Source organism: Equus asinus, chromosome 12 (genome assembly GCF_041296235.1).
Source record: "Equus asinus isolate D_3611 breed Donkey chromosome 12, EquAss-T2T_v2, whole genome shotgun sequence".
NCBI classification, from domain to species: domain Eukaryota; kingdom Metazoa; phylum Chordata; class Mammalia; order Perissodactyla; family Equidae; genus Equus; species Equus asinus.
Window position 1 is genome coordinate 18,069,180 of NC_091801.1, and position 15,638 is coordinate 18,084,817.

Sequence of the window (15,638 nt, forward strand, 5' to 3'; positions counted from 1 at the left end):
AAATCATTTATTGTGTGAAAGCTTTGAGAAATATTAATGTAGTATTATTGTAAAATTTAATTATCACTTGATGTCCATGTTTTAAATTTTCAATTTTTCTAGTTGGCTTGGACACCCTTTCTGGCTGCATTCAGTGTGGGTCTACAAGATTGTGACGATACTGAAGTAGCCTCTCTTTGCCTGGAAGGTATAAGATGTGCAATCAGAATTGCATGCATTTTCAGCATTCAGGTAACAAAGAATTTTGCCTTGGTAGCCAGTGTGGAAAATGTAAATTACTTATGCTGTTACTGTAGTTTAAATTATTTTTTTATGTCTGAATTATTACGAACTAATTTCAAGTTTCTGATGGAATTTAAATGTCTTAATGTTTAAGTTTCCAAAAAGTTGTGACGGGAGTAGTTCTATACCGATGCGTCTAAAATTCATCATCAGAACTTTGGTTTGCAGTTATTTTCTCTGTAGAATGTTAGCTACATACAAAGTTTCCAAGACTTTGAATTCCTAAATGTTAATTTGAATATTGTATTGAAATATATTGCATGTTTGTATTTATTGAATCATATTGTATATTTTTTCATATTTTATTTATATATATATCTCACTTTATAACTTTACCTAAGTCTAAGAACAAATTAAGAGAACCAAGTATCTGGTACACAGTTTTCTTGAAGACAGTCCCTTCTAGTAATTTATATGCTTTGTTTGATAATCAATTTTAGCCAAAGATTGCTTGCTTTCTTTTTTAAAACCCATTTCACATTTCATTATGAATGTTATGTCTTAAAAATAGCACAACGTGGCTGTAGAGAAAAAATGAGCAAATTTATAAATCAGATTTCTGCTCGTCTACACAGTACTTGAGATTTAAGTGCTCAATGAATTTTTTTTTACTATATGAATTCATTTGTTATCACTAAAATCTCATCTTGATTTGACATCTCCATTGGTTTTGGATTTTAGAAATTCATCCTTTGCTGCTTCATTTATCATCTGAAAATTTTAAAAACTGTAGTTTGTGGTATTGTATGTAATTCATGACTTGTCAGTTAAAAACTTGCTAAACAAGTTAACAGAGTTTATCCATAGAGAAGTAGAGATCACTCTCTTGTGTTTACAACCACGTAAATATACTTTCCTCTTTTTTATAGCTGGAAAGAGATGCGTATGTCCAGGCACTAGCACGATTTACCTTACTTACAGTGAGTTCTGGTATTACTGAAATGAAACAGAAGAACATTGACACAATAAAAACACTTATCACAGTGGCTCATACAGATGGAAATTATTTAGGAAATTCATGGCATGAGGTATAAGCACTTTATTTTCAACTTTGCAATTTGCTTCATAAAATGAGCTAATGCTAAATGTTCTATCACTGATATGCCTAAGTGTTTGGGAGAAAATTCATTCAGTACATTCGAAATAAGTACATTTAGCTTTTATAGTGATTTATAATGTAGCCTATGTTTAAATCCTAGCTGCATGCTTTTAAATATTTTTGTAAACATTTCTAACATGGAATTTAATTTTTTTTTTTCCTTTTCATAATTCAGATTCTGAAGTGCATCAGTCAGTTGGAGCTTGCACAACTCATAGGAACTGGAGTGAAACCTCGATACATTTCTGGAACAGTGAGAGGTAGAGAAGGATCTCTAACTGGAACAAAAGATCAGGCTCCTGATGAATTTGTGGGTCTGGGTCTGGGTAAGAATTTTTTAAATTATTTTTATAAAGTATCAAAAATTGTTCTTGACTTGCTCAGTGTATGTAATTTTATCATAGCAATTAAATGTAATTAGAGAGAGATGATATTATGCCTTTTGGCTAACCTTATGAGGAAAAACATAGATGACTAGAGAACTCAGTCTTTTTCCCTGGTTTAGTTTGCAGTGTTAAATGACCCTTATAGTCTTAATCTCATATTTGGGAGTGAGAGAAGGGTGCAATTTAAAATCACCTGCTTTTAAGACTAAACAAGTAACTTAAATGAGTAAAGGCTTCTATAAGATGATCAATAGTTGGGGTAACTGGAGAAAACATTCACCTTCAGATTTTTTAAAGGCAGTGTGCAGATCTAACCAAACTCTTCAGCCAATATGGACACTTTCCCACGGTTCCCTGTGTGCTCAGTATGGCCAGAAACTTCCAGATTTAACCCAATAGAACAAAGGGAATTATTAGTGAAAATGGATACAGAACAACCAAAGACAGTACATTTTTAGTCATAAATGGGAAGGGTTCCACCAGGGAAGAAGTAAAGGTTAGACTGTCTTTGACTTTGAGTGCTATACTTCTGGGTGTGAATTTTTCTGTGTTTCTTCCTTACTGTGTGCAAGTTATTTTAACTCTCTGACCTTCGGTTTTCTCTTTTGCATACTAATGGTAATATCTACTTACAGAGTTGTTAGGATTAGATAAGAGTATGTACAAATAAGCTTAGTACAGTGGCTGGTATATTAGTGGTGTCTGGATTAGTCTCTATCCATCTTCACCTTACTTCCAACCAAGAAATCTAGAAACAGGGCTTAGAGCAGAAAGGAATACATCTGAGATTTAGTAATATTTACCTTCTAAAGGCTTTGCATTGTAACATTATATTTCTGGGTATTTTCTGTGTTTTTATCTTTTAATGATTTCTCTTATTGTTGCTTGCAATAAAACTTTTTAGGAAATCCAAAAGAATTTCAAGCTTGAAGAATAATCTATAGGGAAAGCAGTAAAGACCAGGACTATGGTGTGGCTTCAAGTTCTACTGGGAACAATTAGTTCCCAGTGGTAACCCAACTGTGGCAGCCTGCAGTGCAGTCTGTACCTCATTTCTATCTTAGGTGCTGTGGTTCTGGGAGGTGCCGGTGAGGACCTAATAACTTGGTAACCCAGCAGCAGGGTTTAGAACTCCCTGAGTACCTACATGGTGACTTATGCAACCTGAAAATCTAACTCAGCACATTAGAACTATAATTACTCCAGAAAGTAATGTGAGATAAAGATGAATAAATTTACAGGCAAGTGAAATGAATGGGCATTGATAGCTTTTGAAAGCCTTTTTTTCTTTTCTTTTTTTAAAGGCTTAGGGAGTGTAGGAGGGCCAAAATAATGAGAGGTGCAAATTTCCAAGGCTCAGTTTTGGCAAGTAACAGAAGTAGGTTACACTAAAAATAAAACACCAGTGGAATATTTTATCTTATAAAAGTTTCAGTCACACAAGAGAAATAATGATACTTGCTGATAACGTTTACTAGTATACTTGAAAGCAAGTTAAAATTAATTTGATCACTCTGCTGTTGTGCTACCTAGGTTGCAAGTATATGAGATGGCCTGTCTTCTCCCTGCAGGAAAAGGGAATTTACATAAAAATATACACATTTTCAAAGTGGAAATAAAACAAAAATTTCAGGCTTCCAAGCCACTCAAGTGACCAGCCATACTCTTCCACCTCTCTTTCATGTGTTATCTAGGCTTTCTCTTATATCATCTACTTCTCTTTTGGGCCTTCTCCATTCTCCACTCACTCCTGATTGATCAAGTCTCTCATTTTTGAGTCTACATCCTAAAGGGAGCCAGTCTGTTGACTTGGCCCCTGTTAGGCAAAGCCCTCCCTTCAGGCCCTCTTATTGGTTACCAGATAGCCCAATGTGGCAGATGTCTGCTCCTGTCCATCTGTGCCCTGTCATCTACTTAGACAGGAGATGCTTTCTTCAGCAGGACGCTATAGTCAGAATTTAAGCTGGAAGAGGATGTGGTACAGATAATCGAGCTGGTCTAGTCTCTATGTATATGTGTGTGTATGTGTGTATTTTCTAAAATAAGTTAATATCCTGCTTTATTAGCAGCATCCATGCACCAAGTATTCCATGTAACCAAGTTAATAGGGCTGAGTATATATTTATCTGACTTTTTGACTGATAGGATATAAGTCTGTACTTTGACTTTTTTGGAAACATGAAACTTTTAGTTATTAAGAATATGTAGCATGTGATTATTGATTTGAACCATATGCATACTATTCTTTTAAGGTATATATTAAAGGTTAAAAACTCAGTGGCTTGGTCATATAAATCTTAAGTAAATATTCACACCTACATCTTTGGTCTTAGTTAACCTAAATATTTGTGCTTTTGAATAATTTGGTAAAACTGAAATTATTAGCTTATTATGTTATACTGTCATACAGATCTTTGAAAGATTTCACATATTTGTGAAGTAGGTTCTTTGGATTGCTAGACATTTTGTATATTCTTTGATCCCTCTAAATATCTTTATTATTAATGATTAAAAACTAGTATATTTAAATATAAAAGGTATAGAAAGCTCTATAAGAAGATCATTCAGTTGATACTCAAAGGGAGTTATGTGGTGATTGTCGTTATTTTTTCTCACAGATTTTTATTCATTAAATTCCTATAATGTACTACAACTTCATGTTGCTTGACATTATTTCCCTACTACCTCAACTCTCTGTCATTTATTTCAGGCTTTCATCCATGTTCACTTGTATTATAGAAATAGACTCTTAATTTGTCTCTCTGGCTCCAGTATCTCTTCCTGTTAGTTACTGTGTTCTCCAGATATTACCAGAATTATTTTCCACAGATAGATTGGATCACGTCAGTCTTCTAAACGGTCTAATAGATTTCAAAAGTAGTACCTTAAACATGACAGTCAAAGTTTTTCACGTTCTATTTCTAGTCTCTTTTCAGCTTCGTCCAGTACTACTGTTCTCTCCCTTCTTCCTTGTCCCCTGCCAAGCCCTCCATTGTGGTGACACCCAAGTTTGTTAAAGCATTGTGTTCACTTCCCTACTTCCATTGCTTTGTATATGCTGCTCCTTGTACCTGAATTGCTTTTCCTTCTTCCTCCTTTCCCACATCATGGTCCTTCTACTTCCGATTTGAATTAATCCTTTAGCATATATGTGAGGCCTTTCCAAGAGCTAACACCCACATTCTCCCTTCCCCTATCAAAATTATTTCTGTTTAGCAAAACTTATATGTAATTCATGTAAGCCGTGAAATAATCATTACATTATGTTAAAGTAGGTTGTAAGTCTGTCTCTACTGATAAATTATTAACTCTGTGGGGACAGGGATCACATCTTTTTCACATTGTTCAGTATCTGGAATAGAATTTGAGTTCAGCTGGTTTAAATAACATCATCATTATGTTTGTGAATGCAAGCATATGAATTAAGGGCATTTATTGAGTGTCCACTGAGTCAAGTCAACAAGTATTTGTTGAGCATCTGCTTTGGACTTATTATTGAGTAAGGTAGACGCATACACAAATATGTGTATGACTTGGTTCCTAACGTTAGAGAACTTTTCATCTTGCTGAGAAGGCAACAGTAACACACCTGAAGAAATTTATATGAAACTGTATGACAGAAATTCTGATTTGAGCAGCACTTATTTAAGTAAATACTTAGTTCAGTGGAAGGTGAGAACAATGGAGAGGAATCCTTCTTTGAGTATTCAAATTGGGTCTTGGTAGGTAAGTTTTAGATAGTTAAGAGATGTGCTGACAAGAGGCACCTACTGGCTAGAATGTTGAAGGGAACTGCCTTACACACTAGGCTGAAAAGTTTATACTTTGTTTGAAAGTAGTAGTAAGCAAAATGAAAGTGATGATCTAGGAAGATTAATCTGGCAGGAGAATGAAGCAGAGCTTGAAGAGGGGAAAAATAGCGGCAGGGAAAGCATTCAGACAACTCGTAAATACGCCTAATTACAAGAATTGAAACTGAGTAGGAAGGAAAATGAATGAATGATAGGAAAAACAGGTCAAAAGAAAGACTTAGTGACTAGTGGAGGAAGGGAAGGATATCAAAGATGTTTGTAAATTAAGTGTTTGAAAACTGGGGTTTGTTGTTCTCCTGTTGAAAACATGGCACCACTCTTTTGGGGGAAGAGATAAGTGACTCTTGAATGAGAGGATGGTAGACCATACAGGTAGAATTTCCAATAAGCATTTGTAAACAGGGGACTGGAGATTAAATGATAGGGGAGACCTAATTATATGGAATTTGGAATCATCTTAAGAAGGTATCATTGAAACTGGGGGTAGTGCTCTGTTTCTTAAGCATTAAAGAAAATTATGCATAATGTCATTAATTTTGTGATCTAAATTCTCAGTGCCCCTAATTTGTGCAATCTTTGCAAGCACAGTTTATGTCTTTATAACCATGTCTGTTATACGACTTAGTGTAGCTTATTAAGCACATTTGGCCTTGATAAAGGTCACTGATGCCACAAGAATTGTTCACCCAAAGTTTTATTTCTTTCGTTAGGAAAATAATTGATTTCATAAATGTGTTTTAGATTTGTAAGTGTATTCTTCCACTGAATTATTTTCAAACTGAAATGACTTTCTTTTATGTGTGGTAGTTGGAGGAAATGTGGACTGGAAGCAGATAGCAAGTATTCAGGAATCCATTGGAGAAACCAGTTCTCAAAGTGTTGTTGTTGCTGTAGATAGGTAAGGTACTCATTTTATTCCCTTTTCAGATGAATACTGTTTTAATTCTATAGCATTTAGATATATTTTCCTCAGTAGTGAAAAGATAAAAAAATTATTGCCAAAATAACTTCCTTACTATACTGTGATATGCTGTGATTTAGATGATAAGGTACCTATAATTTTTCTTTTTAGATCATAGAATATGGAAGAAGATAAACAGTATAAAATTTAAGTTACAGTAGATATTAGTGGGCATTTAAAATAGTAACCTTGATAAAAAAATACAAATGTTTTATTTCCTTTATATAAAACTTACCCCCCTTATAATCCCTCTTTGAAAATAGAGTATAATTTGTCTTTCTGAGTCCATGATAAAGGACTGCATAATGGTAAAATGAAGAGATTTACTGGCAATTCTCATTATAAGCTTCTTTGGAAAGGCCTTTAGAATTTGTATATTATATGCGTTACTAGGTATTCCTTGTTTTTAGTTTGTTTTCTAAAAGAAAATGCATACTGTGGTTTATTTTACTATGTAATATTTAGTTTATTTCAGATTTTTAAAATCCCAGTATGTAGAACAATATCTAGTGTTCTTCTGGAGATTAGCCTTTTTCATATGAATCCCAGATAATTGAAATTTAACATTTTACATGACTGACATTTTTTACGACTTCTGATGGAAACTTTCAAAAATATAATTTGTACTATAGTCTTTCCTTGGTGCTTGGAGACTCATGCTGATCCATGATTTTACTTTGCTTCAGATAAAGCTTTTTACTCTAAGTACAGACAGAACTAGAGTGTTCAGTGGCTGCTGACCCTGGAAATACTAACTGGAACTTTTTCCTTGAAAGGAATTGTTAATATCCACTTGCTGTCCTTTTTTTTTTTTTTTTTTTAAAGGGGAAGGAGCTCATTTGTCTTTTTGTTGTGAAGGTTAAAGATTGTGTCATCTTATACCTACTGTATAACTCGAAGGCTTTCCATGTATTACTTCATTAATCCTATCAGCAGCCTCAAGATGGGTTTTATTATTCTCCTCAATTTACAAATGAGGAAACTGAGACAAAGGGTGATTAAATAACTTGCTCATCCCCACAACCAGGCTAATCTTGTCTTGATTATTGCAGTAACCATTTCATTCATAGAGCATTTTGAGGAATGGCCTCAGAACGTGCGCTCAGGCAGCATATCTGAGTGTGTACTCTTAACCTTTCCACTGTAGGCCTGCATGTACGACTCCAGAGCAGTGTCATATCTGCCCTTCTGCTGCCAGGGTAGCTTTCTTCTAAAAGATTTTCTTGCCTTCCAGAAAATCATCTTAACATCATTATGATAATCTGTTCCAGCAAGAATCAACATTTTACCTACTATTTCTGTTTCATAATATACTTTATATGACCATACCCAGTTCTGATTTATTCTGCTATCTGCTGTTTGTTATGGGAAGACATGTCACTCATTGGAACAAATGATATGCCTTTCTGTTTTAAAAATTTCTGCTATGTCAAAGGAATCGTAGCACAAATTCTGTTAGTACTTTGACGTCTCGAACTCATCATCACCAGATACTTCTACAAACATAAATCCAATATAATTTTATACAAAACCTCAATATTTAAAATTTTGCTTATAGTGAAAGAATTAAAAGTTACATCTTTGATTTATTGCAAGATTATATTATTCTTGTGTGGTGTGTTTCACTTTCTCATTAAATTTCTTCTGAATTCCTTTCTGAATGTCTGAGTTTATTGTCATATGTAATATTCTGACTCTAGCCCATAAGCCAACTCAGTGAAATAATCTGGTATTCAAGGCAGTGGTGAGAATATTGTCAGGAATCATCCTGGAAAGTTCTATACTTGTCCAACAAAAATGTTATTTTCCTGTCCTTAGGCCTACTGTTCTCAATAATCTGTTACAAGAAGTTATAGGATCTATACATGAAAAGTAATTCTTGGCTTAATTATTTATAGCTTTTGTTTCTTAACAGAAAAAATGTCATTCTATTAAAAACTTTAAGATGATGAAGTTTTCTAATTATCTCTACTTTTGTATTAGGAATCCTGTGTAGTAGAATTTAGGAGAATATTGGGCACTTTCATCTTGAGTACCTGATCCTCTAGGATTTACTAGGTTAGAATTTGCTAGGCATTGCTAAACTAGACCAATTTCATAAGTATTACTAAACTGTGCAGGGATAGACTTTGTCTAGGAAAGATTTACCTCTAAAAGTTAAAAAAACAGTTACTTAGCACCATAGTTTTGTTTTATTACAGTTTTTTAGACACACCAGATCTAGCTTTATACTGACTCATTGCATACTTGAGAACATTCATCTATTAGAAAATACGTACAGGGGCCAGCCTGGTGGCACAGTGATTAAATTCACACATTCCGCTTCGGAGGCCCAGGGTTCGCCAGTTTGGATCCCGGGTGTGGACATGGCACTGCTTCGCAAGTCATGCTGTGGTACGTGTCCCATGTATAAAGTAGAGGAAGATGGGCATGGATGTTAGCTCAGGGCCAGTCTTCCTCAGCTAAAAAAGAGGAGGATTGGTGGCAGATGTTAACTCAGAGCTAATCTTCCTTTCAAAAAAAAAAATACGTACAGCTCCTCTCCAACTGCATTTGCTCATAAATATCTTTCAATTAAGTCTAAGAAGTAAATGTTACCTCTGATACTGTCACTGTGAAAACTTTTTACATATACAATGCTTTAGTCTGCCTATATGTTGCATGCAGTTTAAAGTCTATTTGATCCAGAATCTTTAAGATTTGTCAAGCTTTTTATTTTTTTCCATTACCGCATTGCTATTATGTGGATGAAGCAGTACTCTATCAATTTTTTTTTCCTACCCATGCTTTTCAGGGCATGTGTTTTATTAACACACAAGTTCTCATGCTTCTGTCCTGTGCCTTTCATAGCGGGAGTGTAGAATTCATTTCATAGACTGGTTTTGTGAAACATAGCTCTGTTCTCCTGCCTTTAGTATATTAAGGCTTAACTTTAAATGCTTCCACAGACTGCTGTGCTCTACCATATGGCTTATGTTCAGTGGAACATTACTAGAAATAGAGTGACCCGTCAGAGGCTACCGGAGTGAGTAGGAATTTGACTGCCCTTTCCCAGGGATGTGTGCTTACCCTACCTCCACTGTCACCCTGAGTCTGCAGAACCCGTTTGATTCCTTATGCTACTTCTCTGACCTTGTTGCCTTTGTTCTCTATCATTTCACTGGCTTCAGAGAATTTCTTGCTGTTTTCCGCTATATTTGTATATAATCTCCATCTCTTCTTTACCCGTTTTACTCTGTGCCATTTGCTTTTCAGTTAAAAAAAAATTTTGTTGTTTCTTTTGTTCCTTTTCCTGTTGTTTCTCCTGTATTATTAGTTTCACCTCTGTTCAGGGTGTGGCTTTTTAAATATCCATACCTCTCATGAAAATACCTCTAGTTTTGAGAAATCAGTTAATGGCATTTGTAATGCGTAGTCTACCAATTTTCGTTTTTGTTTATTTGAGAGTTTTGTAGGCATAGTATATGTTTAATTTCTGGATCCAGTCTAACCACTGGATTAAAGGGGGTCTTACCATTATTATTTTTTCCCCCAGATTGTGTTTTCAGCCAGATCTTTGAATTGTCGTTTTGTTCTACTGACAAGAGCAGTATAGAAAATCTCCAGATAGTCTTTCAGCAGATCAGATTCTGAGTTACCATGTTGTCAATTTTTAAGCTGTTTTTCCTGTCGTTTTTGTTACTTATTGCCAGGACACACTGACAGACATTCAAGGGCAGTGAGGTTAAGAAAATCATAATATACTCAGAACATTTAGATTGTGGTAGTAAGAAAAAACTAAAATATGTTTTAAGTGTTGAAATTATGTTTTGCTTTGGTAAGTGTGGGACAGTGTAGTGAAGTGATTAAGAGGGTGGAATCTGGAGTCTGCCGGTCTTGGTTTGAAGCTTGGCTCTAGCACTTACTAGTTCTGTGACTTTGAAGAAGTTATTAAATATCTTTGTGTTTCAGTTTCATGTTTATAAAATTGGGAGTATAATAGTATAGACATACCCCATTTTATTGTGCATTGCTTTATTGAGCTTCACAGATAATTACGTATTTTACAAATTGAAGGTTTGTGACAGCCCTGTGTCGAGCAAGTCTGTTGGCGCCATTTTTCCAACAGCATTTCCTCACTTTGTGTCTCTGTGTCACATTTTCATAATTCGCGCAATATTTCCAAATTTTTCATTATCATTATATTTGTTACAGTGATCTTTGATGTTACTGTTGTCATTGTTTTGGGATCACCACCAGCCGCACCCATATGAGACAGCGAATTTAATCAATAAATGTTATGTGTGTTCTGACTGCTCACCCACCAGCTGTTCCCCCATCTCTCTCCCTCTCCTCCAGCCTCCTTATTCCCTGAGACACAACAGTATTGAAATTAGGCCAGTTGGAGCTGACCCCCTGGCCAAGTGGTTAAGTTCATACATTCTGCTTCGGTGGCCCAGGGTTTCACTGATTTGGATCCTGGGCACAGACCTACCACCATTCATCAAGGCATGCTGAGGTGGCTTCCCACATGGCAGAACTAGAAGGACCTACAATTAGAATGTATAACTATGTACTGGGGGGTTTTGGGGAGAAGAAACAAAAAGATTGGTGACAGATGTTAGCTCAGGGCCAATCTTTAAAAAAAAAGAAAGAAAGAAATTAGGCCAAGTAGTAACCCTACAGCAGCCTTTAAGTGTTCAAGTGAAAGGAAGAGTCCCATGTCTCTCACTTTAAATCAAAAGCTAGAAATGATTAAACTTAGTGAGAAAGGCACGTCGAAAGCCAAGAAAAGCTGAAAGTTAGGCCTCTGGTTCCAAACAATTAGCCAAGTTGTGAATGAAAAGGAAAAGTTCTTGAAGGAAATTAAAAGTGCTACTCCAGTGAGCACATGAATGATGAGAAAGTGAAACAGCCTTATTGCTGATATGGAGAGAGTTTTAGTGGTCTAGATAGAAGATCAAACCAGCCACAATGTTCCCTTAAGCCAAAGCCTAATCCAGAACAAAGCCCTAACTCTCTTCAATTCTGTGAAGGCTGAGAGAGGTGAGGAAGCTGCAGAAGAAAAGTCTGAAGCCAGCAGAGGTTGGTTCATGAGGTTTAAGGAAAGAAGCCGTCTCCATAATGTGAAGGTGCAAGGGGAAGCACTAGGTGCTGGTGTAGAAGCTGCAGAAGGTTATCTAGAACATCTAGCTAAGATGATTGATGAAAGGGGCTACACTAAATAACAGATTTTCAGTGTAGATGAAACAGCCTCCTATTGGAAGAAGATGCCATCTAGGACTTTCATAGCTAGAAAGGAGAAGTCAGTGCCTGGTTTCAATGCTTCAAAGGACAGGCTGACTCTGTTGTTAGGGGCTCAGTGCAGCTGCTGACTTTAAGTTGAAGCCAGTGCTCGTTTACCGTTCCAGAAATCGTAGGATCCTTAAGAATGACAATGTCTGTTCTGCCTGTGCTCTATAAATGGAACAACACAGCTTGGATGACAGCACATCTGTTTACAACATGGTTTACTGAAATTTTTTTTCCCCCTGAGGAAGATTAGCCCTGAGCTAACATTTGCTAATCCTCCTCTTTTTTCTTTTTTGTTTCTGAGGAAGACTGGCCCTGAGCTAACATCCGTGCCCATCTTCCTCTACTTTATATGTGGGACGCCTACCACAGCATAGCTTGCCATGTGGTGCCATGTCTACACCTGGGATCCAAACCTGCGAACCCCGGCCCGCCGAAGTGGAACATGCGCACTTAACTGCTGCGCCACCGGGCCGGCCCTACTGAACATTTTAAGCCCACTGTTGAGACATGCTCCTCAGAGAAAAAGATTCCTTTCAAAATATTACTACTCTTTAACAGTACACCTGGTCTCCCAAGAGCTCTGATGGAGAGGTACAGCGAGATTAATGTTTTCATGCCTGCTAACAGAACATCATTCTGCAGCCCATGGATCAAGAAGTAGTTTCGACTTTCAAGTCTTATTTAAGAAATACATTTTGTAAGGCTATAGCTGCCATAGATAGTGATTCCTCTGATGGACCTGGGCAAAGTAAATCGAAAACTTTCTGGAAAGGATTCACCATTCTAGATGCCATTAAGAACATTCATGATTCATGGGAAGAAGTCAAAATACCAGCATTAACAGGAGTTTGGAAGAAGTTGATTCCAACCCTGATGGATGACTTTGAGGCGTTCAAGACTTCAGTGGGGGGAGTAACTGCAGATGTAGCAATAACAAAAGAACTAGAATTAGAATTGGAGCCTGAAGATGTGACTGAATTGCTACAAACTCATGATAAAATTTTAACGGATGAGGAGTTGCTTCTTATGGATGAGCAAAGAAAGTGGTTTCTTGAGATGGAAACTACTCCTGCTGAAGATGCTGTGAAGATTGTTGAAATGACAAAAAAAGATTTAGAATATTACATAAATGTAGTTGATAAAGCAGCAGCAGAGATTGAAAGAACTGACTCCAATTTTGAAAGAAGTTCTACTGTGGGTAAAATGCTGTCAAACATCATCGCATGCTACAAAGAAATCATTCATGAAAGGAAGAGTCAATCCATGCTGCAAACTTCATTGTTTTCTTGTTTTAGGAAATTGCCAGGGGCCGGCCCCATGGCGGAGTGGTTAAGTTCACTCGGCCCAGGGTTTCACCAGTTCAAATCCTGGGCACAGACATGGCACTGCTCATCAAACCATGCTGAGGTAGCGTCCTGCATGCCACAACTAGAAGGACCCATAACTAAAAATACATGACTGTGTACCAGGGGGCTTTGGAGAGAAAAAGGAAAAATAAAATATTTAAAAAAAAAAAAAAAGAAATTGCCATAGCCACCCCAGCCTACAGCAATCACCACTCTAATCCGTCAGCAGCCATCAAAATCAAGGCAAGGCCCTCCACCAGCAGCAAGACTACAACTTGCTGAAGGCTCAGATGATGGTTAGCAATTTTTAGCAATGAAATGTTTATTAATTAAGGTATATGCATTGTGTTTTTAAGATATAATACTATTGCACACTTAATAAACTACAGAATAGTGTAAACATAACTTTAATATGCACTGGGAAACCAAAAAATTCATGTCACTCAAAGTTATTGTGATAATTACTTTATTCTGGTGGTCTGGAACCAAACCTGCAGTGTCTTCGAGGTGTGCCTGTATGTACTTCACAGGCTATTAGTGATTATTAAATGAGGAGATGTATATTAAGCACTTAGAATACTGTGATTGTTGGTAGCTGTTACTGTTACTATGATTACTTTTATTTTTTGTTGTTTATTTTTTGTTTTCCGGTAACATTGGTTTATGACATATAAATTTCAGGTGACATCATTATATTTCATTTTTCTGTGTAAGATTATTTTTATTTCTAGGTTTAATCTTTGACCTGCTCCTGCCTTTAAGCTTTCTTTTTTACGATGCAAATGCTATGGTGTACATTTTGAATTAAGAGATATTGATTCATCCTGGAAGTCACATCAAACCCTTGGTTACAAACCTAGAACACGGGTAAAAAATGCAGACTTTAAAAAAAAGAGGACTAATAATGTTTATGCTGAAACCTTTTGTGAAACTTCTGAAACACTGAAAAAGAGCTCAGTGAAGAAGGCCGGGCAAAGCTAGACAGCACGGCTTAACTCTCAGCACTTGAATGCCCTAAGAAAAGTCGTTCAGCCACTTCTTGGTTAAACTGTTGGAGATTATTTGCAAGGTTCAGTTTAATCACTTGTAATTTAATGTAAATGAACTTCCTAATCAAATGTACATTAATTGTAAAAATAAAGCAGAATTTTTCATTTTAAGAACGTGATTAATGCTAGTAGATAGGAAAAATCTGCTTTATAGTGTGCCAATTATTAGTTTTACAAATAATATTTTTCTTATTCTTAGAGTTTCATAAGTATGTATCTGGTGTTTGTAAACTTACTAATAAAATTACAACAATATATTCTTACTCTAATATATTATTGAATGCAAAGGAAGAGGGGAGAACATCCAAACTCTACTTGTTGCTAAACTGTATGATAAAAATGTATTCATTTGACTACCTGACTTTTTTTTCCCTTAAACAGATAAAGGTAGCTAGTACCCTAGGCCACTTATGTTTGAATTGATGTAACAGAAGTGAGACTTTATAAATTTTTGAATTATGCTTTTTCTTTTAGAATATTTACAGGGTCTACAAGGCTAGATGGAAATGCTATTGGTAAGTATATACATTTATTCCACTTATAAACTGGCTTTTTGTTCAAACGACTTGAAAGTTAAGCTTAAAAAATATGAATCTATTTATATTATAGTGGATTTTGTCCGTTGGCTCTGTGCTGTGTCTATGGATGAATTACTTTCCACTACACATCCAAGGATGTTTAGTCTACAAAAAATAGTAGAAATATCATATTACAACATGGGAAGAATAAGATTGCAGTGGTCTCGAATTTGGGAAGTTATTGGAGATCATTTTAATAAGGTATTTGAATAATTTTAGAATTTGCTTACATTTGTAATACTTTTTGTTGTTTAAAATTTCCTTCTCATAATCTAATTGAGACTTTTTTCCTTTTCAAAGCAATTTTTCATTACTTTTTAAATTAAATTTAGAAAATCCTTTGAATCCTGTCTTTCTTTTTAGAAATGATTGCTCTAGGTTTTAAGAATTTAGTTAAAATACATTTTTTTTATTAAGAAATATTGTTAGCACACCTAGTGCCTTTATGGAGAATCAAGATTTACCTATTTATGCTGTTAATTATATACTTTTCCTAAAACAAAAATAAAGAATTACAGATTTTTACTGCTGACATTAAGCGCCCTACATTTCTGTTGCCATTACAGGTTGGCTGTAATCCTAATGAAGATGTAGCTATTTTTGCAGTAGACTCCTTGAGGCAACTGTCAATGAAGTTCTTAGAGAAAGGGGAGCTTGCTAATTTCAGATTCCAGAAGGATTTCTTAAGACCTTTTGAACATATAATGAAACGAAACAGGTATTAGATTTGTTGAATTGCTTAGTATCAGAAAAGTTCCTTATTAGTTTCCAAAGCAGGGGGAAAAAACAGAAGAAGGGAAAAAAACTGATGACTTTAATCTGTATAGGTATCTAAGCAATTATATTAATAT

At 35.6% G+C, this 15,638-nt stretch overlaps 1 protein-coding gene across 4 annotated transcripts in view; it reads left to right on the plus strand.

The window, feature by feature from the left end:
• The window catches only part of ARFGEF1 (ARF guanine nucleotide exchange factor 1), a 157,232-nt gene that overhangs the window by 116,842 nt on the left and 24,752 nt on the right, over window positions 1-15,638 (plus strand). For all 4 annotated transcript variants that reach the window (XR_011493169.1, XM_044780257.2, XM_070481146.1 and 1 more), the window contains exons 20-26: window positions 103-231; window positions 1,152-1,310; window positions 1,557-1,707; window positions 6,387-6,477; window positions 14,684-14,724; window positions 14,819-14,988; window positions 15,354-15,505. Coding sequence is in view for 3 of the 4 variants with exons in the window: in XM_044780257.2 (XP_044636192.1) it covers window positions 103-231; window positions 1,152-1,310; window positions 1,557-1,707; window positions 6,387-6,477; window positions 14,684-14,724; window positions 14,819-14,988; window positions 15,354-15,505 (893 nt within the window). In the remaining variant the exon portion in view is untranslated. The remainder of the gene's footprint in view (window positions 1-102; window positions 232-1,151; window positions 1,311-1,556; window positions 1,708-6,386; window positions 6,478-14,683; window positions 14,725-14,818; window positions 14,989-15,353; window positions 15,506-15,638) is intronic.